The 26,095-nt window shown below is 40.4% G+C and overlaps 7 protein-coding genes across 8 annotated transcripts; 4 read left to right on the top strand and 3 right to left on the bottom strand.

The window, feature by feature from the left end:
• Positions 1 to 490: 490 nt before the first annotated feature.
• LOC108813219 (elongation factor G-1, mitochondrial) lies at positions 491 to 5,098 on the bottom strand. The gene is made up of 19 exons (XM_018585710.2): positions 4,614 to 5,098; positions 4,247 to 4,468; positions 4,048 to 4,169; positions 3,809 to 3,959; positions 3,464 to 3,535; positions 3,246 to 3,341; positions 3,092 to 3,180; positions 2,939 to 3,005; positions 2,619 to 2,657; positions 2,458 to 2,518; positions 2,238 to 2,347; positions 2,066 to 2,140; positions 1,909 to 1,977; positions 1,701 to 1,822; positions 1,479 to 1,604; positions 1,179 to 1,400; positions 1,039 to 1,099; positions 891 to 944; positions 491 to 808 (listed from the first exon to the last, which is right to left on the bottom strand). The coding sequence occupies exons 1-19, from the start codon at positions 5,022 to 5,024 to the stop codon at positions 704 to 706; spliced, it is 2,274 nt and encodes a 757-aa protein (XP_018441212.1). The 5' UTR covers positions 5,025 to 5,098; the 3' UTR covers positions 491 to 703.
• Positions 5,099 to 5,244: 146 nt separating this feature from the next.
• LOC108812280 (uncharacterized) lies at positions 5,245 to 5,918 on the top strand. The gene has a single exon (XM_018584502.2). The coding sequence runs from the start codon at positions 5,313 to 5,315 to the stop codon at positions 5,757 to 5,759; it is 447 nt and encodes a 148-aa protein (XP_018440004.1). The 5' UTR covers positions 5,245 to 5,312; the 3' UTR covers positions 5,760 to 5,918.
• Positions 5,919 to 5,941: 23 nt separating this feature from the next.
• On the bottom strand, positions 5,942 to 7,622 carry LOC108812279 (cell number regulator 6). The gene is made up of 4 exons (XM_018584500.2): positions 7,366 to 7,622; positions 6,825 to 6,939; positions 6,479 to 6,747; positions 5,942 to 6,394 (listed from the first exon to the last, which is right to left on the bottom strand). The coding sequence occupies exons 1-4, from the start codon at positions 7,471 to 7,473 to the stop codon at positions 6,149 to 6,151; spliced, it is 738 nt and encodes a 245-aa protein (XP_018440002.2). The 5' UTR covers positions 7,474 to 7,622; the 3' UTR covers positions 5,942 to 6,148.
• Positions 7,623 to 7,749: 127 nt separating this feature from the next.
• On the bottom strand, positions 7,750 to 11,466 carry LOC108812278 (nuclear pore complex protein NUP62). Its single transcript, XM_018584499.2, has 8 exons — positions 9,695 to 11,466; positions 9,505 to 9,586; positions 9,288 to 9,410; positions 9,084 to 9,161; positions 8,823 to 8,926; positions 8,545 to 8,632; positions 8,138 to 8,236; positions 7,750 to 8,049 (listed from the first exon to the last, which is right to left on the bottom strand). The coding sequence occupies exons 1-8, from the start codon at positions 11,374 to 11,376 to the stop codon at positions 7,954 to 7,956; spliced, it is 2,352 nt and encodes a 783-aa protein (XP_018440001.2). The 5' UTR covers positions 11,377 to 11,466; the 3' UTR covers positions 7,750 to 7,953.
• A 278-nt stretch (positions 11,467 to 11,744) lies between these two features.
• On the top strand, positions 11,745 to 16,649 carry LOC108811909 (probable helicase CHR10). The gene is made up of 17 exons (XM_018584022.2): positions 11,745 to 11,943; positions 12,023 to 12,030; positions 12,110 to 12,188; positions 12,799 to 12,950; positions 13,036 to 13,167; positions 13,446 to 13,626; positions 13,734 to 13,869; positions 13,972 to 14,089; positions 14,208 to 14,297; positions 14,377 to 14,484; positions 14,569 to 14,769; positions 14,871 to 14,996; positions 15,073 to 15,704; positions 15,774 to 15,919; positions 15,995 to 16,159; positions 16,269 to 16,383; positions 16,481 to 16,649. Exons 1-17 carry the CDS (start codon positions 11,763 to 11,765, stop codon positions 16,503 to 16,505), a joined length of 2,595 nt encoding a protein of 864 aa, XP_018439524.2. The 5' UTR covers positions 11,745 to 11,762; the 3' UTR covers positions 16,506 to 16,649.
• Positions 16,650 to 16,694: 45 nt separating this feature from the next.
• Positions 16,695 to 19,596, top strand: LOC108811910 (uncharacterized). 2 transcript variants are annotated; one of them, XM_018584023.2, is made up of 9 exons: positions 16,695 to 16,885; positions 17,226 to 17,294; positions 17,431 to 17,557; positions 17,687 to 17,945; positions 18,048 to 18,176; positions 18,278 to 18,327; positions 18,409 to 18,506; positions 18,589 to 18,876; positions 18,963 to 19,596. In XM_018584023.2, exons 1-9 carry the CDS (start codon positions 16,850 to 16,852, stop codon positions 19,434 to 19,436), a joined length of 1,530 nt encoding a protein of 509 aa, XP_018439525.2. In that variant the 5' UTR covers positions 16,695 to 16,849; the 3' UTR covers positions 19,437 to 19,596. The 2 variants fall into 2 exon arrangements, with proteins under 2 accessions (XP_018439525.2, XP_056844382.1); XM_056988402.1 differs by lacking the exon at positions 16,695 to 16,885 and adding an exon at positions 16,899 to 17,138.
• A 128-nt stretch (positions 19,597 to 19,724) lies between these two features.
• On the top strand, positions 19,725 to 25,000 carry LOC108811908 (E3 ubiquitin-protein ligase BRE1-like 1). The gene is made up of 19 exons (XM_018584020.2): positions 19,725 to 20,176; positions 20,512 to 20,673; positions 20,790 to 20,868; positions 20,950 to 21,183; positions 21,288 to 21,449; positions 21,564 to 21,757; positions 21,841 to 21,924; positions 22,016 to 22,135; positions 22,224 to 22,410; positions 22,480 to 22,640; positions 22,722 to 22,793; positions 22,994 to 23,070; positions 23,286 to 23,480; positions 23,574 to 23,646; positions 23,748 to 23,834; positions 23,940 to 24,077; positions 24,152 to 24,354; positions 24,449 to 24,614; positions 24,706 to 25,000. The coding sequence occupies exons 1-19, from the start codon at positions 20,069 to 20,071 to the stop codon at positions 24,835 to 24,837; spliced, it is 2,634 nt and encodes an 877-aa protein (XP_018439522.2). The 5' UTR covers positions 19,725 to 20,068; the 3' UTR covers positions 24,838 to 25,000.
• The last annotated feature ends 1,095 nt before the right edge of the window (positions 25,001 to 26,095 follow it).

Here is a 26,095-nt window from a genome sequence, read left to right as displayed (position 1 = left end):
CTCACTTAAAAATACTAATAAAATATGTTAAGGACTTTTATTTTGTCCCACCAATGAGGTTGCTCTTAGAACGTCTAGAAAAACTATTGTCACAAAAAAAAGTTATGGACATAGTATATATTTGGTAAAGTTATCAAAAGGTTGGCTTAAGAAATGAATCAGAAATTAGATTGAAGCAAATAGTAACAACTTAAACGAACAGGTATGATGGTAGTCATCACACCAACTCCTCTTCGAGAGAGAAAGAGAAGTGGCTTTGAGATGAAGTTATAAAAGAAAAGTCTGAGCTAGTTCGTTGGTGTCAGTTTCTTTCTTCTTATCTGACGTGAAGACGACTCTATGTCAATGATTATCTCTAACGATTTCTGGTTGGCTTATTTTGGACCCTATCTTATGATAAATAAAAATAGAGACTATAATAGTAATACATCAATTCATATTGAAACAGTTGAGAACACTACAAGTCTACAATCACCAAAGTTGATGTCACTGGTGGACCAAAAGGTGGGATTAATATATCAGAGAAAGGTTGAAGGGGCTCATGGCCCAGTAATTTCAAATAGATTTTTGGACAAAACCCACTTTTATGCTTGAGTGATTTGATCCTCTATGGTCCGTATAAATAATGTTGGAGATTTTAGAAAAAAAAAAACAAAACCATTGATTAAAAAGATGGACAAAACCATAACTGTGATTGGAGGAATTAATCAGTTGCTTTGGTGGCGTTGTGGGCGTTGACGAGCTGAGTCTGGACATCGTTTGACACAGCACAGTGTTCTTTGTATTCCATCGTAAATTCTCCTTTTCCCTGTCCAAAATTCACACAAAAGTAAATATTATATTCAACAATGTCTTCAAAATGTTCATGATAACGATGATGAAGATAGTACCTGTGTCATGGAGCGGAGAGATGTGGAATAGCCAAACATGTTGTTCAAAGGCACCTGTTATAAATCACAAACATATTCCCAATTATTTCAAGATTTGAACAGCTTTATTAATAGTAAGAAGAAAAAAATGCTTTGTATTGGAACTCACATGAGCTTGGATTACTGAATCATCACCCTCTTGATCGTTTCCAACGATTATACCTTTCCTCCTGCACAAAGCGAAACAAGTTTAAAGTTAATTATTGAACAAGGAGTAAAATAATGTTAGGTTTCAAGTTTTTTTTTTACTTGTTGATGTCACCAGCAACAGTGCCCTGAAACTCTGTTGGTACTTTCAACTCAACCAACATGACAGGCTCTAGAATCACCGGTTTAGCCGCTGTGTAACACAGTCTAAACGCGTATATTGCAGCCATCTTAAACGCAAGTTCACTGGAATCTACGGCGTGTGAAGCTCCATCTGTCAATACTATCCGAATATTCTCAACCGGATGACCAATTAGTGATCCCCTGCAATAGATTTCACATATATACATGAAAGGGAGAACCAAAAGAGAAGTCAATAATGTGAAAAAGACCACCACTCACGAGTTTGCAGCTTCTTTGAAACCTTTCTCGATTGCTGGTATAAAACCAGACGGAATCGCTTGTCCAACAATCATGTTTTCGAACTCAAACTTCTCTTTAGAGTCAGCTGGTAGAGGTTCCACATACCTAGAAGAATTTTAGCAGACATCGTTAGGACTGGTTTACAAGTGATCGATCCCCTACCATATCATTTAAGGGTCTTATCAGTTTTTAGATACTCACCCTGTAACCCTACCGTACTGACCTGCTCCTCCACTCTGCTTCTTGTGTAGATAATCAAACTCAGCCCGCTGAGTAATAGTCTCCCTAAAGTTGACACGGGGTTTGCCGACAGTCGCATCAACCTGTTTGCAACAGCCAAAAAATAAGGTATCTTCCGTAGAGAAGAAGCGTTAAAGTGAGATCATTGTGTAGGCTTAAAGTCAGGCACCTTGTATTCTCTCCGCATACGCTCAATATAAATGTCCAAATGCAATTCCCCCATACCAGAGATAATCGTCTGTGAAGAATGATCAATGTTGATTACCAAGGGATGAAATAAAAGAGATAAAGGTGCAGAGACGCAACGGAGTTAGTCAGATAAATACCTGGTTACTCTCGGGATCCAATCCCACTCTGAAAGTAGGATCCTCTCTCGTGAACCGGCTCAATGCTTTCGAGAACTAACACCAGAACATAGAGTTGAGTAGCAAATTTATTAAAGCCAAAAGTTAAAGGAACATACAAAGTTGTTTTAGCTATAAAATTCACAAAAGTTACCTGTCCACCAGAATCTTTTGAAACTGGTTGAACAGCCAAGGACATAACAGGTTCAGGAACACTCATCGATGTCATTGTGTACCTCACTGATCCATCGGTAAACGTATCACCTGGTAATATAACGAGGTTAGAAATTTTTATGCCCAAAGTACGTTACCAACCCAAAGAAGCAAATTATGTTTAAATAATGCACAAGTATAAATGTTTTATCTCACTGTACCTGATGCACAATCAACACCAAACACAGCTACGATTTCCCCAGCATGTGCCTCTTGAATATCCTGAAAAATAGAACAAACTTCTAGAATCCAACTAGACTTGCTACCACGGAGTTAACATAATGGGATCTTAAGGAGAAAAATAAACTGCAACAACTCTTACCTCCATATCATTAGAATGCATACGGACCAAGCGTGGGACCTGCACCGGGAACATTAAATAGCATTAAAGTAAAATCAAGTAAAACAGGCGCTACTTGCAGAGCAACAAAAAGACCAAATGAAAAACTGGGCTGAATTTCAAACATTTTGCATCAATAGCTCTATTTGCGAGAAGTAGCTGAAAATGTACTTTAAATCAGGGATAAGTAAACTATACTTATGAAAGTTGGATTTAATGAAAAAAAGGTTTGATTTAATGTTATGCACATGACTTCATGGCACAGAAATATCTCAAGGCAATGCTAAGATCCCTGGACTAACCTTTATTCTCTTTTTAGTATTAACATTTATGATAAAATCACCCTTCTTAATCACGCCTTCGTATATCCTGCATTAGCAAAAGAACATAAGTTAGCATTCAGCTATTTCACAAATCCATTCCATCTATAAATAAGAGGAATATTAAGAATTCACCTTAGATATGTTAGCTGACCAAAACGTCCCTCCTCTAGTTTAAAAGCCAGCGCAACAAGAGGTCCATCTGGAGAACCGGTCAAGGTTACCTGAAATGCACTGTTTTAGGACCGACTTTTTTTCTTTACAATATAAGATATTGCAAGGAGAGTACCTTCTCTTCCTCATTATTCTGGTCAAGAGCATAGTTATTGACTTCAGTTGGACAAGGAAGATAGCTAAGAACACCATCAAGTAGAGGTTGTACTCCCTGCAGGAAAAAGAAAAGCACGCCAAATGTTGAATACTTTTCAATATATATGACAACAGAGGAACGAAAGTACACATCCAAACTAGTACGGTATCAGCTTGTACATCTGAAGAAGGAATTACCTTGTTTTTGAATGCACTGCCCATAAATACAGGAACAAACTTCTGTGCAATGGTAGCTCTGCGAATAGCTTCCTGCATAACAAACTACAAGTAAGAGAACAATAACATACAAACGTAGCACTTCATGACCGCCAGAAATGAAAAGATAAAGACAATGGCTAAGGCAAGTTAAAGAGCTAGGATCCACATGATTCAACGTCCCTCGGAATTGATATCTCTGTTATAGTGGAAATCCGTTATAACTAAATACCATAAGTTTGCCAACAATTTCTATTAATAATCCGGGAACTATCTTCCTTTGACTCAATGTCAAACAGCAACCACCATAGGAAAAAAGAACAAAACCTCAAGCTCAGCAGCAGTAACAGGCTCATCATTCAGAAACTTCTCAGCGAGCACATCATCAACTTCAGAGACTGTCTCTATCAATTCTCGCCTCTTCTCCGCAACCAACTCTTCCATATCAGCAGGGATATCACCAGCCACAACATTCTCACTGCAATTCATAGACAATAAAAAAATGTAAAACATAAGTAATTCTACCCAAAAAAAAAAAACGAGTATTATAAGTTTATAACACAAACCCGCTAGATCCATGGAAGAAAATAGCTTTCGAATGCACAAGGTCAATAAGACCCTTGAAATTTTCTTCTAGACCAATAGGCATTTGCACAGCTGCACTATGATGTCGAAGCTTAGCTCTTGCCTAGTAAATTAAAAAAAAAGTTATAAAAGCTTAACTCATTCGTATAGAAAGATCATAGGTTATATACAACAACATACTTGGCTCAACACTTTCCAAGGATCAGCTCCCATTCTATCGAGCTTGTTGATAAACGCGACTCTCGGAACCTCGTACCTCCTCATTTGCCTGTCAACAGTAATAGACTGACTCTGCACACCACCAACACTGCACAGCACCAGAATCGCACCGTCTAGCACACGCAAAGCTCTCTCCACTTCAATAGTGAAGTCAACGTGACCAGGAGTGTCGATTATATTAACCTAACATCAATCAACCAATCAAAACAACCAAAACAAACAACGAATCAGTTAATCTAGTGGCGCGCGTGTGTTAAAGCTTGAGACCACGGTTCGATTCCCCCCAAACGCAAAATTAATTCATTTCTCTCGATCTACTACTACTCACCTTGTAATCCTTCCAGGTACAGTAGGTGGCGGCGGATTGGATGGTGATACCTTTCTCGCGCTCCAAGTCCATGGAGTCCATCTTGGCGCCGACGCCGTCTCTGCCTCTGACTTCGTGGATCTCGTGGATCCGGCCCGTGTAGAACAGCACGCGCTCGGTGAGCGTGGTTTTCCCAGAGTCTATGTGAGCCGAGATCCCGATGTTGCGGACCCTGTTCATCGACTCCTTCCACCATGGCTCCTTCTCGCCTTTCGCCGCGCGGGCGGCGTTCCCGGAGGAGAATTGTTGGCGGAGATGGAAGTCTCCGGAGAGAAGCGCGGCGGTTGGAGAGGACGAGGATGAGCGTTTGTTGGAGGAGGAGAAGAGTCTCAGGAGGTGGTTAGGCGACGGAGATGGTGGGAACCTCGGCATTTTGGAGGAACGAGGGTTTTAGAAAATGGGTTTGAGTGAGAGAGAGCTTTTTTATTTCCTGTTTTTTCTTGATTTAAAAATTAGAAAAAAAAACAAAAGATATTTTGTTTTCGTCAACTCTAAAGGGCCACTATAAGAGGTGTCGGACTATATAGTACAAGGCCCATTAAGGGTTTATAGAAACAAATTGAAAATCTGTATGTGGTAGGCCATAAAAGAGACTCGTCCCCTGGTCTTGCAAATGTCTCGACACAGCAAACTTTGAAAACCAGAGAGAAAACCCTAAAAATGGAAGCGGATCAAACGGTTCTTTGTCAATTGCTTGCCGTCGACCTCAGCGACTATTGCTACAGAGTTTGTTCTCGCTGCGAGAGAGTCCTCTCTTCTTCTTCCTCGTTATGCAAATTCTGCAAATCAAACGAACCCAAGTTGCTCTACCGTGTCCTCATGTCTGTAGTGACAGATACATCAGTTAAAACCGTCATCTGTTTTGATAGAGCTGCGACTGTTCTCTTCGGTTGCTCAGCCGATGAGTTCTTCCACTTCACCAAACTCAATCCTAAAGCCTCCGCATCTATGGTTAATCAGGTCTTTGATGGAGAGATGTTTCGTATGACGTTGAGTCGGCCTAAGAACCTTAATGCACAACACATGAGAGTGACTTCTGTTGTTCCCCTAAGATCAGGGTTTCAGCCAGCTATTGTTACATTGAGACAGCTCTGCTCCACAAAATAATCTTCTTTGGAGGATTGTTCTACAACAGATCATAGTTTCTAATGTTGGAGCCAAACACTATCAGGATGGCTACAAAAATCACAAGTTGTAGAGCCTTTTTGGGTTTGATTTTTGTAAGTGAAATAGTCCGAGTCTTTGTTTGATCGTTTAGAGTTTTGATATAGTGCATAATCACTAGTTCATAACGATAACTAAAATAAATAATTTACTTCCATATCCAAAGACATTCAATGATCTCAAAAGTTAAGTTCAGTAAAATGTAAAAAAAAAATACTAATGAACTTGGTCTTAGAATAAAACTTGCATCTGTAAAACCAACATAATCAGCTGGTACGAAAACTTCTCTGCACAAAAACGTTAGCGAGCACACGCAGCAGCAGGAATGTTTTCTAAAGAGGGACCATCTCGAGATCATTGTGTTGGCTTTTGGCGGATGATGGAGACGATGATGATGAAGAAGAAGACGAAGCGTCTTTGTTCCCTTCGGTGTTCATTGCTTGAACTGGAGGAGGATCCATAGTAGTTGAAGAAGAAGCATCTGCATCAGAGAGATGATTCTTCATCTCCCTGTGTTCTTGACACAGAGCACACCAATGCAAGCAACAGTGAACCATGCAGTGATCACACGGCGCATTCTGCAGTCACAATGAGTCAAATTCAGAATGGTCATAGAGAATAAATGATCTGATGTGGTGGGTTTTAATTTTTAATTTTTTTACCTTGAGATGATACTTCTTCTGGAGTTCTTGGCGGAACAAGCCAGAGTAGATTCCACACATCCACCACGCAAAGAAGAGGCCTTCGCAAATGACGACTGTTGTTTGAGGATCAATGTAGCCACTGAAGAGTGCGGTCACCGCTGCAAGTGCCATTCCTCCCTCAACACAGACAGCATGGCACACACATGGTTGAGTCCAAGGAATCTCTTCCCTCACAGCTTCGATGTTACGCCCATACAGTACACAGGGACAAAAGAGACCAGTCCTGCCTGCAAAACCCCATACAAAGGAAGAGCATTCAAAAAACTAAGGATCATATGAAACAAAGAGGGAGAAAGGCCCTTACAGCTGTCGGGGTCTTCAGCGCAAGCGAAAATGCCAGTAGTCCAGTTTTCATCAGAAGGAGGTTCATAGGTTTCAGGAAGAACTTGCATACATTCATGGCACTTGCGAACGTTCAACTGCAAACAAAAAAAAAAGGAAGGAAAGTGATTTGTATAATACATGATTTATAACTTCCATCACATGTTCTCATACGGAAGCTAAGCTTCTAAGAAATGTCACTAGAGTCTATAATAGCCCCTTATTGATGAGAGTAATGAAGAGCTGAAACCAACATTTCAAAGCAAGTAGTGTTTAAAAGAAATCGCCAAGGTTCAGGATCTAATGCACGATTGATCGATCGATCGATCAGAGAAGTCGTATTATATCAGAGACTAGTTACACTCATCCACAATCAAATAATTCAATCATCTTCACATCATATAGAGGTCTAGATCGAGACAAAATCAACAACAAACCCTAGCATCATCCGATGAATATACAGATCTGAAGATATATAACTAAAGAGGCCGAGATCGGAGTGCGTGAGAGGGGGAGATTGTGACCTGAGGAACATCAATGGGCTGGTTGAGTTCGCCGGGGGTGATATCTTCCACGGGAGCCTGCTCTTTCCTCAATTTCACGTAACGCGAAGCGGCGCTTCCCTCTGCCATCGTAACTTTGGACGGAGAAGAAAGGTCTGATTAGTCTCTCAAGAGAAATTTCTCCAAACGTTTCGAAATGCGTGAGTCGTCGTTTCTAATCATCCATCGATGTGAGAAAGTCTTTGATTTTCTAGAATTTAAGGAAACAAATCTGTATGTGTTCAAAAAAAAAATAAGGGAAACAAATCTATTTAAAATAATGGTAAGAATCTTTAAAATGGACACCACGTCGTCGTTTTACCCACTTATGGCGTTGTGCATTAATATACTTCCTTAGAGAACAAAGGTTCAAATTCAATGTTCATGAAAAAGCTGATAACAACAACAAACCATGAAAGATAAAAGAGTTTCAAACATGACCCTATCAATATCCAAATTCCAAATGATACAAAAGGTAAACAATCTTCAAGGTTGGTGTAGTAGTGAGGATCGGATCGGATCAGACATCTCTGCTACAAAAAAAAAAGACATTTTCATGGAAATTTTGTATCAAGACATCCAGTGCTTTGGAGCCATCATCAGTTCACGGTCTCCACCAGAGCCCTGAGATGCGATCTTTTGAATCCGAGATGAGAACTCCTCTGCCTGTTGTCAATGATTTTTAAGTTACACATTTGTATAGCTTAGAAAGACAATTCATTAACCAACAAAATGAAAGTAACAAATAACTTACTTTCTCATCAATCCACATCAAGGAACTGAGTTGATTGTTCAAGATCCTCACTACTACATCCAATGGATTCATCCCATCAACTGCTTCTAGTTCTCCACCCTATTTCACATACACACACAAAAAGAGTTATGTTGTTGTTGTTGTTGTATAAGTAAAATTCACAATAGCATATGGTAAGTCATCATGCATGTATGTTCGTTCACAGGACAAGTAGAATTCACAATAGGTTATGATGTATGTTCACATGAAAATTAAAAGCGTATGATGTATGTCTACAGGACAAGAGAATGTAAAACTTACAATAGCATATGATAAGTTATCATGTATGTATGTTCACAGGACAAGTAAAAGTTGCAATAGCATTTGATAGGCTATGATGTATGTTCACATGAAAGGGAATAGTGTACCTGGTTTGCATTTACGGATTGAATTATCGATCTGATTTGTTCAGTCATATGCTCCAGTTCTCGTTCCACAAGCTCAGACTGTTCATACCTGAAAAAATGAAAACAATATTATCTTGTAAAGCATAGATCAGGCAAGGATGTCACTGTGAGGTACGTTTGATGAATCATGAAAGAAAACCATGGACAAGGGAATGAATACGATTTGATCTTCACAACAAAATTAGGAATAACATGAATGCAGAAAAGTGATGGTTGTGTAAAGACTTGAGAGTTCTCACATCGCATCTCTTGTTGATGCTGCTTCGTCGTCAAGAAGCGATTTGCGCTCGTCATTATATATACGCTCAGCCTCCTCCTCCATGCTTTTCAAAGCTTTGTCAACCTGCCGCACACAAGTAGGGAATCCAGTTAATCTACATAGTGAATAGCCTATTTTGGAATCAAAACGTATATACAGTCATGCAGATTAGAATAGCGCACAAATGATTCACACTGCACGCTACAGCTCCACATACGATTATAATAGTTTTACAGCATACCTCTTGTTGATGAGTGTCGATTAATTCCAGCTGTCTTTCCAAACTAGACTGTGTTTCAACCACTTTTGCAACTTCAATCTATTTGTTGAGAAAGGACACAAAAAGTATGAGCTAACTATACAATAGCTTAAAATACAGAATCAGATGTAAGCTTAGAACAATGTCTTTGAAGATTTAAAAGGAAAAGATTCCAAGAGACTCAACCTCAAGCCTCAATAGAACATCACGGTTCTGCAGGATCCGCTTATCCCATTCAGCTATTGCATTTGCCTGTTTCCGGAATCTCCCTGTACGCTCTTCTAGCTCAGTATTCCACTCCTTGATAATCTTCAAAACGCCAAAGAGAGACATTTGAAAATTATGTAAATATATCACGTCAAGAAAATATTGAATCATAAGAGGGCAAATAATAAATATATACCTCCTCAACAGTTTTGCCAGTTATTTCAGATGGCAATTTGGGAGCACCAGCCAGTGGAGCTGCAACAGTTGTTGTGCTTGTCCTACAAACAAGAAACACGTAAAAGTAAATATCAGCTACAAACAAACAATGGTGAAGGCAGTTGTAGCAGATATAGCCGTACAACTCATGAGAAGAGCAGAGACATTACCCACTAGTCGAAGCCACAACAAGTGATGTCTGCGTCGTAGTAGCAGTAGTTGATGCTGCCTGGGGTACAGCAAAAGTAGTAGTTGCAGCAGCAGCAGAACTCGAGCTGGTAAAACCAAATGCTGGAGCAGGGGAAGTAGCCGTAGTAGTGTTGGCTGCAGATGAGCCCACACCAAAAGAAGGGAACGTCGTTGTAGAAGCTGCAGCTGAGGAAGATGGTGCACTAATGGCAGCGGGAGTCGAAAAGGACGTGGTGGTGGTGGTTGCAGTAGAGAACAATGCTGGGGATGTGGTGGATGGAGGAGCTGAGCTTGCGGTTGAAAGGTTAAACCCCGTAGAAGATTGAAAGCCTGAACTTGCGGGTGTAGCAAATGAGAAGGAGGAAGATGATGATTGTGAAGGAGCAGAAGCGGAGGTAGCAGTGGTGGTTGAGATTCCTGTGCTTTTCAAGAAAGAGAGTCCGGTAGAAGCCGAGGCGGGAGAGGGATTGGTTGTTGTGGAGGAGGAAGTGACGGTGGAAAATCCAAATGGGGATGGTGAAGAAGCTGCTGCTGCGCCTGACAAGGACGATGCGAAGAGAGACAGTGTTGAACTGGCTGACGTAGTAGATGATCCGAACATGGACTGAGATGAACCGGTGGCTCCAAAGATGGATGGTGAGGAACCAGAAGCTGAGGACGCAGCCGCACCAAAGATTGAAGGAGAGGAGCCAGAGGCTGATGACGCTGCCGCCCCGCCAAAGGTTGAAGGAGAGGAGCCAGAGGCTGAGGACCCAGCCGCCCCGCCGAAGATTGACGGTGAGGAGCCAGAGGCTGATGAGGACGGTGCCGCAGCGCCGAAAGGGGAAGGTGTGGAGGCGGTGGCTGAAGATTGTGCGCCGAAAAGAGAAGCGGTTGAGCCAGGGGCCGATGAGGAAGTCCCGAAGAGAGGAGAACTCGAGCTGGCCGCAGAGGAAGGAGCGGAGAATAAAGACGAGGAAGATCCAAAGAGGGATGTTGAACCACTGGCTGGCGCTGGCGCTCCGAACGGAGATGGTGCTGAAACAGTCGCAGAAGAAGAAGCACCAGGCTGAGAAGCCGATGAAGTTACGAATCCGAAAGGAGAAGAGCCAGGAGAAGCCGCGGAAGCATTGGTAGAGGATCCAAACAGTGAGGGAGCAGAACCAGACGAAGACGCAGCAGAGGATCCGAACCCGAATCCGGTGGATGCGGGGGCTCCGAATCCAAATGACGGAGCTGCGGAGGAAGCAGGAGTCGATGCCGTGGGTGCGGTGGCTCCGAATCCAAACGATGGAGTTGTGGATGCAGCAGGACCCGATGCAGTGGCGGAAGCTCCAAATCCAAACGATGGAGCTGCGGAGGAAGTAGGAGCCGGTGCGCTGGCTCCAAATCCAAACGATGGAGTTGCGGAGGAAGCAGGAGCCGATGCGGAGGCTCCAAATCCGAACGATGGAGTCGCGGAGGAAGTAGGAGCCGATGCGGAGGCTCCAAATCCGAACGATGGAGTCGTTGAGGAAGCGGGAGCCGATGCGTTGGCTCCGAATCCAAATCCGGTGGATTGATTGAAGGAGAAAGCTAACGGAGATGAGGTGGATGAAGCAGACGAGGAGCTTGCTACGGAGGAAGATCCGAACAAGGATCCTCCTCCACCGGTGTTCGATTGACCAAACGAAAACCCAGACATTGCGTTTTTCTCTATAATCTCCACCGGAGCTAGGGTTTGTTTGAAGAAGTTGCTTCGCTTCTCTTCTCTTCGCCGGCGTTTCAAAACTTAAAGGAGGTTTTGCGAAAGAAACCCTCTGACGAATAGAGAGGCTTTACGGTTAGTAAAGATGGAGCGTAACCATGAGTCCATGAGTGTGGTCAAATGAGAGGGACAACCCAAAAACTGAAAAATTAATAACCGTCGGCCAGGCCCATTAAGTATTATAGAAAACGACGTCGTAGCCTCGAGCCTTTAATCAAATTATATCGGTTTTCACGAACCGGTCCTCTGCCCTAAGCGGCAAACCAAAAAAAAAATATATCAAAAGACAGTTCACCGCCAAAAAAAGTCCTCTCCACAAGACGATGGAGTACGAACGGCGACTGGAAGCGGCGACCAACATCATACTCACCGCGAATTCACAAGCAAGCCACGCGCCTCCCGATTTCAAAAAGTTCGGAGTCACAGCGACTCTAAAGCCTCACCAAGTCGAAGGAGTCTCTTGGCTTATACACAAATATCTCCTCGGCGTCAATGTCGTTCTCGGTAAAATCTCCTATTCCTTCTTCCGATGCAAATCAAAAGGTTAAACCGATTCGATCAATTTTCGGTTTCTAAATTGCAGGAGACGAGGTACCATACCAACAACGTCTTTTTGAAATGCTCTCTTTGTGATTGTATCTATGTTTAGTCTAATCGAAGAATTGAGCAGATGGGATTGGGGAAGACTCTACAAGCAATTTCTTTCTTGAGTTATTTGAAGTTTCATCAAGGACTGCCAGGGCCATTTCGTAAGTCAATGAGATCTTCTGCTTCTTTAGGACAAGTTCTGACTAGGCCTGGGCAATTTGGGTATTGATCCGGGTAGGATAATTCGGGTGGGTATCAGTTAATCCGGTAGGGGCTAGAGGATCCATATAGGAATCATCAAATTTTCAGGTTGGATTGATTCTTTAGGTTTCACAGCTCGGGTAATGATCCGATAGTAAATTAGGAACTAGAAAATACCTGGAAAAAATTTGGTTCTGGTTTGGTTATTTCCGGTATTTGAAATCAAATATAGAAATATAGAGTATTTCGAGTAAAATGTAAATAATTAGGATGATTCCAATAAAACTCTCAGGTAATTCGAGTTATTTTGGATATTTCAGAAAAAATTATGTGGATACTTTCAGATAATTTCGGTTAATTTGTTTTTTTCTTCAAATTTTTGGATACTTATAGTTGATTTTTTAAACTACATATGTATTTTGTTATTGGTTGTCAGTTCTGTCATTTCAGATATAGAAATATATGAATTGTTCCTGGTTCGGTTATTTCAGTTAGGTTCGGGTTTGGGTTTTCGGTTCGTGTTTTTTTTGCCTAGGCCTAGTTCTGATGTTGTATTGGTTAATGTGGCAGTTGTGCTTTGTCCCTTGAGCGTGACGGATGGTTGGGTGTCTGAGATAAATAGGTTCACTCCAAAACTTGAAGTTCTTAGGTATGTTGGTGATAAGGATTGCCGTAGGGAGTTGCGTAAGGTGATGTACGATCATGTCAACAAGAGTTCTAAGGTGAGAGTAGAAGCTTTTGTCTTTCTCAAGAACTTGGGGTTTAGCAGCTGTGTGTAGTTATATTGTTCTGTTTGTTCTTTTTCAGGGATCTTTGTTACCGTTTGATGTGTTGTTGACAACGTATGATATAGCATTGGTGGATCAAGACTTTCTGTCTCAGATTCCGTGGCAGTATGCTGTAATTGATGAAGCTCAAAGACTCAAGAATCCAAAAAGTGTATGGTGCTTAACTAGAAAACTTCATTGAGCTGTGAACTTAATGATATATCGTTGGTTGCTAGATACTGTAGGAATTCAAGATTAACTTCCACTCATTTCACACATCTCTTGTGTAGTTGTTTATATGGATTTATGATACTTTGGTGGAAGCCATCTCTTTAGGATTATATAGCTAAAATCTGTTTGGTTAGTACTTTAGTTTTACACAAATTGGCTTTATGGACGTTTGATCTTGGACGCTTATTCTGAAAAAAAAAAGAGTTGCTTATGTCACAGGTTCTGTACAATGTTTTACTTGAACAATTTCTCATCCCACGGCGTCTCTTGATTACTGGCACGCCTATTCAGAACAATCTTACTGAACTTTGGGCTCTGATGCATTTTTGCATGCCACTAGTTTTTGGGACTCTGGACCAGTTCCTTTCCGCATTCAAAGAGACTGGCGAGTCTTTATCAGGTTGGCTTTCTAGTGCTATGTGCACTCTGGCGTTTATGTGTTGATATTTATCCAGAAGATGTAAAAGGGATCAACTAATATATAAATTCCCTCTGTTGCCAAAACAGGTCTTGATGCATCAAATGTCAAGGAAACATATAAGAGTTTGAAGTTTATCTTAGGTGCCTTTATGCTACGGCGTACAAAATCTTTGCTAATTGAGTCTGGGAACCTGGTGCTACCACCTCTCACGGAGCTAACTGTGTAAAGTCTTGTATTTCTTTTGGCTAATCTGTTCCAGTAAAAGTATTTGCAGAGCTCTATTTATATCTTATTGTTCTGTCCTTTTTTTTTTTCCCATAATAGAATGGTTCCGCTCGTCAGTCTTCAAAAGAAGATATATACCTCAATATTGAGGAAAGAGCTTCCAGGGCTTCTCGCACTTTCTTCTGGAGCATCCACTCATACGTCTTTGCAAAATATTGTGAGCTAGTTTCTCATGTTTACTATCAAGTAGCTCAGTTATTTCATGAATGCTTTTGTTATATTCAGTGAAGTATATGCAATTTTTAGTTCATCTCTCGATTTGTTCCCTTGAGTAGGTGATACAGCTCAGGAAAGCATGTAGCCACCCTTACTTATTTCCAGGTATTGAACCGGAACCTTTTGAAGAGGGTGAACACCTTGTTCAGGTATTATAATGGTTTACTACCTATCCAAACAATGCTATCTAGTATAAAAGTTTGATCATTAACAATTTCGTTCTGACAGGCGAGTGGCAAGCTTTTAGTTTTGGACCAACTGCTCAAGAGACTCCATGATATTGGACATCGTGTCCTCTTATTTTCCCAAATGACATCTACACTTGACATTTTGCAGGTCTCGTCATATAGCTATTTTGTTTTTCTATAACCCCTGTGCAATGTTAGATTACACTGACATGTAGCTTATATTCAAATACAGGATTTTATGGAGCTTCGTAAATATTCTTATGAGCGTCTTGATGGATCAGTACGGGCTGAAGAACGTTTTGCTGCGATAAAGAGTTTCAGCGCGAAAACAGAAAGAGGATTGGATTCTGAAGCTGATACCAGCAATGCCTTTGTTTTCATGATCTCAACAAGAGCAGGGGGAGTGGGTTTGAATCTTGTTGCTGCTGACACTGTTCGTCAATCTTTGGCCTCTTTACTTACTGTTTCTTGTCGAAATGGAAAATACATATGATTTGCTGGTAGTGCTTATTTATAATGTTGTTTAATATGCAGGTTATATTTTATGAACAAGATTGGAACCCGCAGGTGGATAAGCAAGCTTTGCAACGAGCTCATCGGATTGGACAGATCAGTCACGTGCTTTCTATAAATCTCGTGTCTGAACACACTGTGGAAGAGGTCTGTGGCAGTGTTTCCAACCGCAAAGCCATCTGAATGTATTATCAAAACCTAAATGCGTGTCTGTCTATTTCAGGTTATTCTGAGGAGGGCAGAGAGAAAGCTGCAGCTTAGTCATAACGTTGTGGGAGATACTATGGAAGAGAAAGAAGAAGATCGTGGTGATTTGCGGTCCCTAGTGTTCGGTTTACAAAGGTTTGATCCTGAGGAGCAGATTCACGACGAAGAATCTGATAACCTGAAACTGGTGGAAATCAGTTCTCTTGCTGAGAAAGTTGTTGCAATTCGTCAAAACGTTGAACCGGATAAGGAAGCAAGGAAGTTCGAAATTAACTCGAGTGAGACTCTGAGAGGAAGTTCATCATCTGCTGCTAATGTGTATTCCGAGCTTGATGAAGCTTCTTACCTTTCATGGGTTGAGAAACTGAAGGAAGCATCACGATTAATCAAGGATGAGAAAGTTATGGAGTTGGGAAATAGAAAGAACGTGTCTGAGGAGAGGCACGTCAGAGTTGAAGCTGCAAGGAAAAAGGCAGAAGAGAAGAAGGTAGCAAATTGGGAAGCAAATGGTTATGAGTCTTTGTCTGTGGAAGAGCCAATCATCCCTGAGGACGTTGACTCTAGTTCAGATGCAGGATCTGTTCACTTTGTTTATGGAGACTGCACGAAACCATCAACCGTCTCTCAGGAGCCAGCAATCATATTCAGGTAAACTTCCATTTTAATTTTTCTACTAGAACACTAAATCTGAAGCTTCCAAATACTGATAAATGGCAGCTGCGTTGATGACTCTGGAAACTGGGGACGTGGAGGAATGTTTAATGCTCTATCAAAACTGTCTAGTACTGTACCCGATGCGTATCACCGAGCATCTGAGTTTAAAGACCTTCATCTTGGAGATCTGCACCTCATTAAAATTGATGGTAAGTTCTGTTTACCTTCTGGGGTTTCTAATAACTTAACTAACCGTCTCATTTTTTTTTCTCCGTGTTGTGCAGACAATGGTGAGCAACAAGACACAGAAGAAAGAAAACCTCTGTGGGTGGCACTTGCAGTAACACAGTCTTACAGACCGAAGCGTAAAGTCCCGCGTAGTAGCATTTCGATTCCAGACCTTGAACGTTGCTTGGCCAAAGCTTCATTCTCTGCTTCTCAGAAATCAGGTATATAAAAAATGAAAATACTTCATTGCCTTCTTTAGAGAAACTGTTCCCAAAGAGCATAACGTTTCTTTTTCCCCTCTCATTCTGATACTGTCCTCTCTTTATAAAGCTTCGCTACACATGCCACGTATTGGTTACCAAGACGGATCAGATAGATCTCAATGGTACACTGTTGAGCGTCTTCTCCGCAAATACTCATCCATCTTTGCCGTCAAAATATTCGTGTAAGTTATTTGTTATGTATTTCTTCTGAGATTACAGAGTGGAGGCTAAATGATCAACAAAGTTCATCTCACTTTGGTTTCTGTTGCTTTCTTGCAGGTACTATTACCGTCGATCTCCCTAATGCGCTCAGTTCAGGTCTCATACTTTGTGTGCTTTACTACTTGCTCTGAGTTAACAAATGTTGTAAGATACAAGAACTTATACGGCGTCGTTTGGTTCTGTGTGTGTTATATAATAGGGCCCATCAGTAGCCCAGCTAATATGATAAAATAACCGTCTTTCTAATATTTTCGCCTCGTCTCATCTTGATCTCTGTGCCGATTTACACGTGTTTCGTTCACACAGCCTCTTGTTTCCACGCGGTTATTTCTTTGTTTATTCAAGAGGTTTATTTTTATTTTTTACCCGCGGGTTAAGAAATGATCCGAAGACGATAGAAGGGAAGGTGGCTCCACCTTGTGGCGTATGTTTCGTTTTGATCCCACGTTCCTTAAGGTCCAGGTACCAAATCCACTCTTCCTGAATTCTGATTCTTGAATCTCTTTACTTGATTCTTCTTCCCTGAGTCGGCTCTTCGCGATTTTTGAGATTTGTTGTTTCTGATCCTGTCATCATCATCAACCTCCTTTGATTGTAATCGATTGGAGAATGTAGGGCTTCGCGTTTAATTGGAAAACTGGAGATTCAATTGCGTGTTTTCTTATCAATAACCGAGACTCTTCTTCCCGCTTGATTCCTACGTTTAGTAACCCAAGTTTTGAAAATGATGATTTTGGAAGTAGGCGTAGGCAGAGTCTTTGAATAGGTATCTAATTATGTGTGTGTTTGTGTATGTTGTTAGAAACTGATCAGAATGGGAGAAGCTGGTGGTCGACCCAGAGAGGGAGAATCTACGACCACACCTCTAGTTGTAAGTATTGTCACTTCCTTTATGCTCATTATTGATTGATTGGATTATGTTTGGTGTCAACATAGTAACCATGTATTGATTCATCTATGCATACGAGGAAAATAGTAAACATTAGCCTCTTTTTTTGGGAGTACAGGGCGGTGGAACTGGGAACAATGTAGCTGCACCACAACTGTTTACTTCTTTACCAGCCCTTAATGAAGCCGCTTCCTATATAAACCAAGCAACCTCTTACTTTGGGAGCTGTTTTTCTGACTATTCAGGTAAACCTACCTACCTTTTGTTTCCCTCTCTCTTGATAATTTATGTACTCAGCCTGCATTATCAACGTTCATTCTGCTAGGCTTTCATTTTCTGTGTGTGTTTTAAAGTCTTTTCATTGTTTGCTTCAGTGGAGTACGGTGGTCAAGATTCGTGTAACTCTCTTTCCCGCCCCCATGAGTTGCTACGATCAACACCAGGAGGTGATGGGAGTTCCCCAGTAAGCGTATGCGTCACTCCTGGTCAAAGGTGTTCAACTTCTTCAGAGGCATCTACTTCTACTGCAGCCAGTAGTCCATCAAGGGAATCTACAGAGACTCTGTCGCAGGCGTCAAATGCAATAGTGACATCGAATGGTGTAGGTTTTTATGGAATTTCCATGTTCCAAGGGTATGTAATCTTTTCTGTATGACAAAATAGTAATGAAAAAATTCTGATACCTGAAGAATCTGACACTGGTGATGATTCATCTCCTTGTTTTCTTTTTATCAGGCTCATTGAGCGGGCTCGAAGGACAGTCCGTGGCTCGGCAGATGACATAGGATGGTTACAGCGTGACCCTGAGATGCCTCCTGTTGAAGATGGAACTGATAGGTTCAATAAAATCCTGGAAGACATCGGGTATGGATTCACTGTAGTAGTTCCATGTTTTATGTGCTTTGTACTTTACTGTTCTAACATCTTACTGAATATGGTTACGTTGATTGGGTTCTCATTTCCAGGCATGGTGTACACAGGCTTCCAAATACTCTGGTGTATTTGTTGGTTCCAGGTACCACTACTTATTTTTATTCCTCCCATCCACTTAGACTTCTTTACTATATACTTTTTTGAAGAAAAACAAAACTTTCAGGTCTATTCAGCAATCATGGACCTCTATATTTTGTGGATACAAAAACGAAATTCTCAAAGATGGGTTTGGCCTGTCACATTGCAAAGATTCACAGCGAGGTAACTAACTCAATTTAATACAGTAACGTTTGGTGTATGTAGTAGCATGCTGATGTACCTGAAAAAAATGTTTCTATAACAGTCTTCGGTTGAGAAAAATGCGAGGGAGATAAAGGAATACATAGAGGAACTCTGTTGGGGATCTAACAAAAAGGTTCTACTTCTTGGTCATAGCAAAGGAGGTATAGATGCGGCAGCTGCTTTATCACTATACTGGCCTGATCTAAAGGATAAAGTCGCTGGGTTAGTATTAGCACAGAGTCCATACGGTGGAAGTCCAATAGCTACAGACATCCTCCGCGAGGGACAACTAGGTGATTACGTCAATTTGAGAAGGCTCATGGAGATTATGATCTCCAAAGTTATAAAGGTTTGCAACAACAACTACTCTCGTCTTGATCTGACAAAAAATCATTTCAGATTCTAATGAACTCCTTGGAACATTAATGAATGAAGGGTGACATTCAAGCGTTGGAAGATTTAACTTACGAGAGGAGAAAAGAGTTCTTGAAGAATCATCCGCTCCCAAGAGAACTCCCCACGGTTTCATTCCGCACAGAAGCTAGCATTAGCCCAGCGGTTCTCGCCACTTTATCACACGTGGCGCACGCCGAGCTTCCTCTGACGAACCAAGCCACGAAACTCCCGGTGGTAATGCCGCTCGGTGCTGCAATGGCTGCTTGCGCGCAGCTGCTTCAGGTCAGATACGGAGAGAAGAGCGACGGGCTGGTGACTTGCTGCGACGCAGAGGTTCCTGGCTCCGTGGTGGTTAGACCAAAGCGTAAACTAGACCATGCGTGGATGGTGTACTCGTCGTTGAACGAGGTTCCTTTAGAAGCTGATGCTGCTCAAGTCTGTGAAGCTCTCTTGACTTTGCTTGTTCAAGCCGAGGAAGAGAAGCAACGTAGAGCCGCTACGAAGAACGATTAATATGTAAACGTTCTTCTTCTACCACAAAAAAAAACTTTACATTGTGTTCTTTCTACTTACAGTTCGCGCACTGTGGTATGTGTATGTCATTGTATTTGTTTTTTCTATAGTATTACTGAAGATTTTATTTAGAGAAGTGATAACGAGATGAGCTTATTAATCCAGATGAAACACGAGATCGTACGGCTGAGATAGCTTTCAGATTCTATGGACGGACATAATAATGTTATTTCCCGAATTACCCCTCAGATATTCACAAAACTACAGCAACAAACCTTAACTCCGTCTCTCTCTCGTTTTCTCTGAGTGCTGTTGTGTTGGGGAGAGTGCTTTTGTAGCATCAGTCGAACGAATGATCAGACAAGAAGGTGTTATTGTGTAAGAGAAAAATTAGAGTTGTACGACCTGTGAGAGAGGTTAGGGTTTCTTTTCTTTATTCTAGGGGGTGGGGTGGGGAGCTGAGGAATTGAATTTGTTCTGGGTTTGAATCAATCACGTAGCTTCTTTGGTTAGTCATAGATCGTTTTAGGGTTTGAAAGTTGGGTTTTTGTGTGTTGTGGAGAGTTTCCTCCCTCCACTCAATCGGAAAGCTTTGTGCTTTCCTTGTTGGGCGATTCTAGGGTTTTCATTAGATGGCGAGCACAGGCGAGAAGCGTCACTTTAGCTCCATATCACACACAGAGGCTGCTGCAGCCGCCGTTAAGAAACAGCCCTTCTTCTGGCCCTCCTCCGAAGACAAGGTTTCTTCCTTTTCATCTCCCCCTTGTGCATGCCCTTTACATATATATCTCCATAGTTTACTAATCTAATCAAATGATTCTTGGTTAGATTTTAAGCTCTTTGATTCTCATATGCCAAAGCTGAATGTCTTTCTTTACCTACTTGTTACCTTTTTTCTTGATGTCAGTTTTGATACTAACCATGAGTTTACTCGCTTTCTGTGTTGCGCGCTTGAGTCCACGCCTCTAATGTGAACTTTCATGAGTTTGTTAAAGAAACTACTTTTGGGAGCAAATGATATAAAGTGCATTCTCTATTTCTGTCTCTTAAGAATTTCTCTTCTTGTTTGATACAGCTTGATACTGCAGTCCTTCAGTTCCAAAATCTGAAGCTGTCACAAAAGCTAGAGGCTCAGCAGGTTGAGTGTTCTATTCTTGAAAATAAGCTTTCTCAGATCAAGGGTAAACAATCTCCATACACTTCCAGTTTGAAGTCTGTTCATAAGTCTTGGGAAAAGGTAACACTCTTAGAATCTGCTTTGGCCTTCTGACACATAAACTTGAATCCCCTTCCTAACTGATCACACAAAACTCAGTTGTAAAAAGGCCTCTCTAACTAGTGCTTTTGTAGCAGCTTACAGATGCAGTGGAATCATGCTCCATCCGAGTGAGTAGTTCAAGCAGTGGATCTCGTAGTTCTCTAAACAAGGAGGGTATGAACTGCTTGGCTACATCTCTCTTTCTACCTTCTGTTGATGCTACTTGTGTGATAACACTTATGTCTTGCTGCGCAGATGGGTCTTCTCCGGATATCAAAGACGATTTCATCAACCGGCTACTTGAGACTGGTGCCACTGAGAGCTCCTCATCCAATATCTGCTCAAATGGGACGGAAGAAAATACAGGGAAAAAAGCATCATCAAGTCAGGTGACGCAAACTTTGCGTAACCTAGTAGCTGCGACTAATGATATAAGGTGTATAAAGGATGAATTGTATCCCACAGTTCTCAGAACCGGTCTTGATAAAGGTATTACTTTCCACTTCAATCGATTTTCAGCTCTTGTTCTGGTTTTTTATTACTATTATAATATTAGCAACCCTGGTCTTATACGGAATTGCGTTCTATTCTAGATTTGTGTGGTCATCAAGCGCTGAATGAGTTGGAATCAGAAGTCAAAAGTTTCAGAGTGGTTCTAGATGATGTACTTGTGAAGTTCAAATCACTGTCTAGAGAATTGCAGAGCTATCGAGATGCTGATGCTAAAGTTAGAGCAGACCTTAGACGAATAAGAGGTAGCTACGTAGTCTCTTCTCAATTGGAACATTGATTGTTAAATGCTAGTCTTCACATGGGCACTGTTTGATGCATTCATTCTAAAAGATTATCATATTTTGTGTTTCTTGAAGGGGAGCTAGAGGATGAGGTCGTGGAGCTTCAACAATGTAATGGTGACTTGTCGGCGCTGAGAGCGGAAAGGGATGCAACAGCAGGGGCGTTCTTCCCGCTGTTGAGCCCTGGAAAGAAGCTTGCTAGCAGCGATAAGATAAAGGATAAACAAAGGGATTTGCAAGACATGGAAAGGGTTCTGAAAGAGTTAACGGTATTATTATCTTCCTTTTGGTTTTGTGTGTGTTCATTGGTAATGCTAGGAGTGTTGGTTTAATAGCAGCCAGGATTCTATAGGTCCTGGCTTCAAGCAGGCTACAAGAGCTGAAAGATCTTCATGAAGAGAGGACAAAGATTCTTGAAAAAATGAGCATTTTGCAGGTAAGTTTATTGATTTAATACCTGTATGGAAAACTTGTAGTAATGTAGCTTCTTCCTCTTTGCTAAAACTGATATATAAGTTTCCTAACAGAAGAAGTCAAAGTCAGTGAGGAGCATCTCATCTTCTCAAGCATGCCTTTCTTTGAAAGACCAGCTGAAAAAATCTAAAGAAGCAGTGTTCAAGTATATGGCCTTACTTGAGAAATTCCAGGTTATATTTGTGGATTGCCATTTTCATTTTCATTTTTTGTACGTATCTTCATGATTGTCTCGTGAAAGCTTATCTATGAAAATTTCAGGTTGAAAAAGATAGTATTTTCTGGAAGGAAAGGGAACTGAATATAAAAAACGAACTAGTTGATGTTTCTCGAAGGACTGCTTCTGTTACTGATTCTAGAATGGCTTCTTTAGACGTGGAGATACAGAAACAGTTGGATGAAAAAACGAGGATCAAGACTAGGTTGGGTAACATTCCAAAAGAGCGAGGTAACAACACACATTGGTCAATCTCTCATTACTTTGGAGTCTCTGATTAAGTGATCTTGTATATGTCAGGTAGAAAAGAAATCTTTGCAGATATGAAGGCATTAGTATCTTCGTTCCCGGGGGAAATGGGTTCTATGCGAAGTCAATTGGAAAACTATAAAGAGACTGCTGGTGGTATTCATTCTCTGCGGGCTGATGTTCAGTCCCTCTCCGGGGTTTTATGTAGGAAGGTGAGCTAATTGATCTTGAACAGTGTTTGCTGTTATAGTTTTGTTTGTTTGCTTAGTTAATAGGCTTAATTGGTGAAACAGGCAAAAGAGTGTGAAGCGTTGCATCTGAGATCAGCTGGTTATACTTCTCAGCTACGTGATCTTAATGCTACGGTATGATGCATTACATTGGTACTCTTAAAATCCGATTCATACTATTCAAACTGGATTAAACCATTCTAAAATCTGTTTAAATCTATCTAATTTATTTTAAATCTGTTAAATCAAGTAATAATGTTAGTACGAATCCAGGAAGTTTTGGTTAGCGAATATGTAGTTGTTATGTTCTTTACTTTTAAAGTAACGTCATGCAGGTTCGTGATCTGAAGAACAGTCACGAGGAGCTAAAGTTGTTTCTGGACATGTTTAAACGCGAGTCAACTGATCCGAGGTAAGCACAATTAGTTATATGTAACAAATCCAATGATCGATAACAACGCACAATTTTGAGATCTGATCTGTTACAACAGTTTCATCATATTCTACGAAGTTTTCTCTTTTGGATGTGTTAGAATTTTGTTCATTGTCCTTTCTTAGCTCAACACTCGGTTTATTAAAATGTTCATTGCTCTAAGAATCACTGTGGGATATTTTTGCTATTGGCAGGGACATAGCTGAAGCCAAGGAAGAGGAGTACAAGGCCTGGGCTCGTGTTGAAAGTTTGAAATCCTCCCTTGATGAGCAGAATCTCGAATTGCGCGTCAAGGCAGCAAACGAAGCTGAAGCTGTATCTCAACAAATGTTGGCTGCTGCGGAAGCTGAGATCGCTGATTTAAGACAGAAAATGGATGACTGTAAACGGTGAATAAATTAATGGCATTCATCTGCAATTTAGAAGACGCATTGCATATTATCACTGACAAGGGATCTGTTTTTTTTTCCTCCATGTTTCAGGGATGTTGCAAAGCATTCTGATATATTGAAATCCAAAAATGAGGAACATGGAACATATCTTTCTGAAATACAGGTTTTGGCTTATGAAGTTTCTTGTCTCTTTGTTTGTAACATGTTTTCTTAAAAACGTTGATGTTTGGGGGTATCGATTTACAGTTAACTATCTTCTTTTAGACAATTGGAAGTGCCTACGAGGACATTGTACCACAAAACCAACAGCTTTTACTCCAAGTCACAGAGAGGGACGACTATAACATCAAGGTATATCCAAAAAACTCTTCTTCTTTTTTATGTTTTGCAAGACCTGTTACTTGAATCCGATTGTTAGATAATCTTTTTCTTTTTGCTCGTCTGTTGTTGTTTCAGCTTTTCTTGGAAGGCATAACTTCAAGACAGATGCAAGATGCTCTGCTAATAGATAAGTACATCATGGATAAGGATATTCAGCAAGCCAGTGCATCAGCGAGTTTCCTCTCCAAGAGATCCTTAAGAATTGAAGATCAGGTATATTTTTTTCATGTCTGTACTCAAATTGTAGAGAACCTCCTTTCTGACTCGAAATGTCTTGTTTCTTGCAGATGAGGCTGTGCACAGATCAGTATCAGAGACTAGCGGAAGATAGATACCAAAAGTCAATCACTCTTGAAAATCTGCAAAAGAAACGTGCAGATGTTGAGAATGGCTTGGAACAAGCTAGGTCAAAGCTTGAGGAGTCGCATTCTAAAGTTGAGAAAAGTCGGGTGGAGTATGGTGTATTGGAACTGGAGCTGGAAACCGAAAGGTAAACGAGTCACTCTTCGCGAGTCAACACATACACCACAAGCAAGTGTTGGTTGCTTAAGTTAACGTTTCTCTTGTGCGTTACAATATATCAGGTTCAATAGGAGAAGGATAGAGGAGGAAATGGAAACAGCGAAAAAGAAAGTTTCTCGTCTTAGGTCTCTGATAGAAGGATCATCAGCCACTCAAAAACTAAGACAAGAACTCTGTGAATTCAAAGAGATCTTGAAGTGTAAGGCATGCAACGATCGTCCAAAAGAGGTAAATAATGACTCACTCTGCTCAAGTAATGCTTCTTTGTTTGAATCTACTGATTTGGTTTTGGTCTTTTGTCTTGATGAATAAAACAAAGGTGGTGATCACGAAATGCTGCCATTTGTTTTGCAACCCATGTGTGCAGAAGATCACAGGAACTAGACAAAGAAAGTGTCCTACTTGCTCAGCAAGTTTTGGACCCAACGATATCAAGCCTATCTACATATGATGCTGATGGTGATGCACATGGAACAAACCTTTTGTTTTTTGTTTTGTTTGTTTTGTGCTCTCAAACTACTCTTTCAAAAAGAGAAAAATAGATAAAATCATAGCTTATAAACGCATATATACAGTTAAGCTCATTTTATATAAAGAGTACATTTGTTCCAATCTATTTGCTTCCACATTCATTGTGTAGTCTGCTTAAACAAAGTAAGGATGTCTTGGGTATAGAGAATAGGGAGGTGGCTCATACACTTCTTGTTGGAGTGAATGTAGTTGTGCAAATATGTGTAGAAATTTTTGATCCACATTTTCATTTGGAATGGAATAACTATTTCACTTTTCCTTTCTATTTGTTTTTAAAATTTATTTATTTATTTCCTTTTCTTTTGAGAACATGATCATTGGTATTACTGCATATGCTCTTTTCTTTTTTCTTTTTCCCTTAAAAATGGCTGAGTTGTGAAAAAATAAATAAAAGCTAATTATTTGCACCATTTGCTCTTAGTTATTCTTCTTCTTGTTATTATTGTTTTTCTGCTATTGTTCCAGTTTTGTCTTTCTAATTGCTTGCTTTTTCTTTTTAGCCACTTTATTCGTAAAGATAAAGATCACATGTTTCAGCTCCATCCTGGCTTTGTCTCCTCATTTCATTATATACGTATAAAAGTTACTAATTAGATGTAAGAAAACCCATAAATGTTGAAAGGTAGAAATATGTTTTGTGTAACATCTTTGTCACACAAAAAAAAATGTTTTGTGTACAAACAAAATTAGGAAATTCTGAAAAAATCTTATTAAACATATTTATATATTCATCAATGGACAAATTAAACCGACTGGTTAAATAACAAAAAAAAACACGTATGTATAGTATTGGATTGGAATCCCCGACTATGTAACCTAATTCTATCTGGCTAATTATGAGTACAAAAGTGTATATAAATTAACAGATATTAAATGTACTCTCGTTTGTTTCGTTAGAAAGTAAAACATTATGTCAACAGATCGGTAAAGTACATAAGTGATAAGTCTGAGCATATACATTTCATATTTTTTTTAACACTGGATAACACATTACATACATTTCATATCTATTAATTCCTATAAATATAAATTTTTAGAATACGCCAGAATCATAGTTAAATCAAAATATCATTTTGTGACAAGGCTTAATATTTGATTTGTCCATAAATAGCATCTAAAAGACTAAAACCGAACAAACAAAAAAATAGAGGTAAAATATAGTTTCTCAAATACATACT

This window comes from Raphanus sativus, chromosome 6 (genome assembly GCF_000801105.2).
Source record: "Raphanus sativus cultivar WK10039 chromosome 6, ASM80110v3, whole genome shotgun sequence".
Classification (NCBI taxonomy): Eukaryota; Viridiplantae; Streptophyta; class Magnoliopsida; order Brassicales; family Brassicaceae; genus Raphanus; species Raphanus sativus.
The sequence above is the reverse complement of the archived record's forward strand: the minus strand, read 5'-3'. Positions and strand labels throughout refer to the sequence as shown.

What these genes read in the sequence shown, in the direction of transcription:
- LOC108813219 (XM_018585710.2), bottom strand. Translation starts at nt 5,024, where the DNA reads ATGCCGAGGTTCCCACCATCTCCGTCGCCTAACCACCTCCTGAGACTC. An exon ending in TTACTGCTGCTGAGCTTGAG is followed by an intron (nt 3,536 to 3,808) that starts GTTTTGTTCTTT and finishes TTTGTTATGCAG; the next exon opens with GAAGCTATTCGCAGAGCTAC. An exon ending in TTCAAAGAAGCTGCAAACTC is followed by an intron (nt 1,401 to 1,478) that starts GTGAGTGGTGGT and finishes AATCTATTGCAG; the next exon opens with GGGATCACTAATTGGTCATC.
- LOC108812280 (XM_018584502.2), top strand. Translation starts at nt 5,313, where the DNA reads ATGGAAGCGGATCAAACGGTTCTTTGTCAATTGCTTGCCGTCGACCTC.
- LOC108812279 (XM_018584500.2), bottom strand. Translation starts at nt 7,473, where the DNA reads ATGGCAGAGGGAAGCGCCGCTTCGCGTTACGTGAAATTGAGGAAAGAG. An exon ending in AGCCCATTGATGTTCCTCAG is followed by an intron (nt 6,940 to 7,365) that starts GTCACAATCTCC and finishes TTTTGTTTGCAG; the next exon opens with TTGAACGTTCGCAAGTGCCA. An exon ending in AGAAGAAGTATCATCTCAAG is followed by an intron (nt 6,395 to 6,478) that starts GTAAAAAAATTA and finishes TTGTGACTGCAG; the next exon opens with AATGCGCCGTGTGATCACTG.
- LOC108812278 (XM_018584499.2), bottom strand. Translation starts at nt 11,376, where the DNA reads ATGTCTGGGTTTTCGTTTGGTCAATCGAACACCGGTGGAGGAGGATCC. An exon ending in ATGTTCTATTGAGGCTTGAG is followed by an intron (nt 9,162 to 9,287) that starts GTTGAGTCTCTT and finishes CTCAACAAATAG; the next exon opens with ATTGAAGTTGCAAAAGTGGT. An exon ending in TGATGTGGATTGATGAGAAA is followed by an intron (nt 8,050 to 8,137) that starts GTAAGTTATTTG and finishes CATTGACAACAG; the next exon opens with GCAGAGGAGTTCTCATCTCG.
- LOC108811909 (XM_018584022.2), top strand. Translation starts at nt 11,763, where the DNA reads ATGGAGTACGAACGGCGACTGGAAGCGGCGACCAACATCATACTCACC. An exon ending in CCTCTCACGGAGCTAACTGT is followed by an intron (nt 13,870 to 13,971) that starts GTAAAGTCTTGT and finishes TTCCCATAATAG; the next exon opens with AATGGTTCCGCTCGTCAGTC. An exon ending in GAGCCAGCAATCATATTCAG is followed by an intron (nt 15,705 to 15,773) that starts GTAAACTTCCAT and finishes GATAAATGGCAG; the next exon opens with CTGCGTTGATGACTCTGGAA.
- LOC108811910 (XM_018584023.2), top strand. Translation starts at nt 16,850, where the DNA reads ATGTTTCGTTTTGATCCCACGTTCCTTAAGGTCCAG. An exon ending in CCACGTTCCTTAAGGTCCAG is followed by an intron (nt 16,886 to 17,225) that starts GTACCAAATCCA and finishes GTATGTTGTTAG; the next exon opens with AAACTGATCAGAATGGGAGA. An exon ending in TTGCAAAGATTCACAGCGAG is followed by an intron (nt 18,507 to 18,588) that starts GTAACTAACTCA and finishes TTTCTATAACAG; the next exon opens with TCTTCGGTTGAGAAAAATGC.
- LOC108811908 (XM_018584020.2), top strand. Translation starts at nt 20,069, where the DNA reads ATGGCGAGCACAGGCGAGAAGCGTCACTTTAGCTCCATATCACACACA. An exon ending in AGACCTTAGACGAATAAGAG is followed by an intron (nt 21,450 to 21,563) that starts GTAGCTACGTAG and finishes TGTTTCTTGAAG; the next exon opens with GGGAGCTAGAGGATGAGGTC. An exon ending in AAAAAATGAGCATTTTGCAG is followed by an intron (nt 21,925 to 22,015) that starts GTAAGTTTATTG and finishes GTTTCCTAACAG; the next exon opens with AAGAAGTCAAAGTCAGTGAG.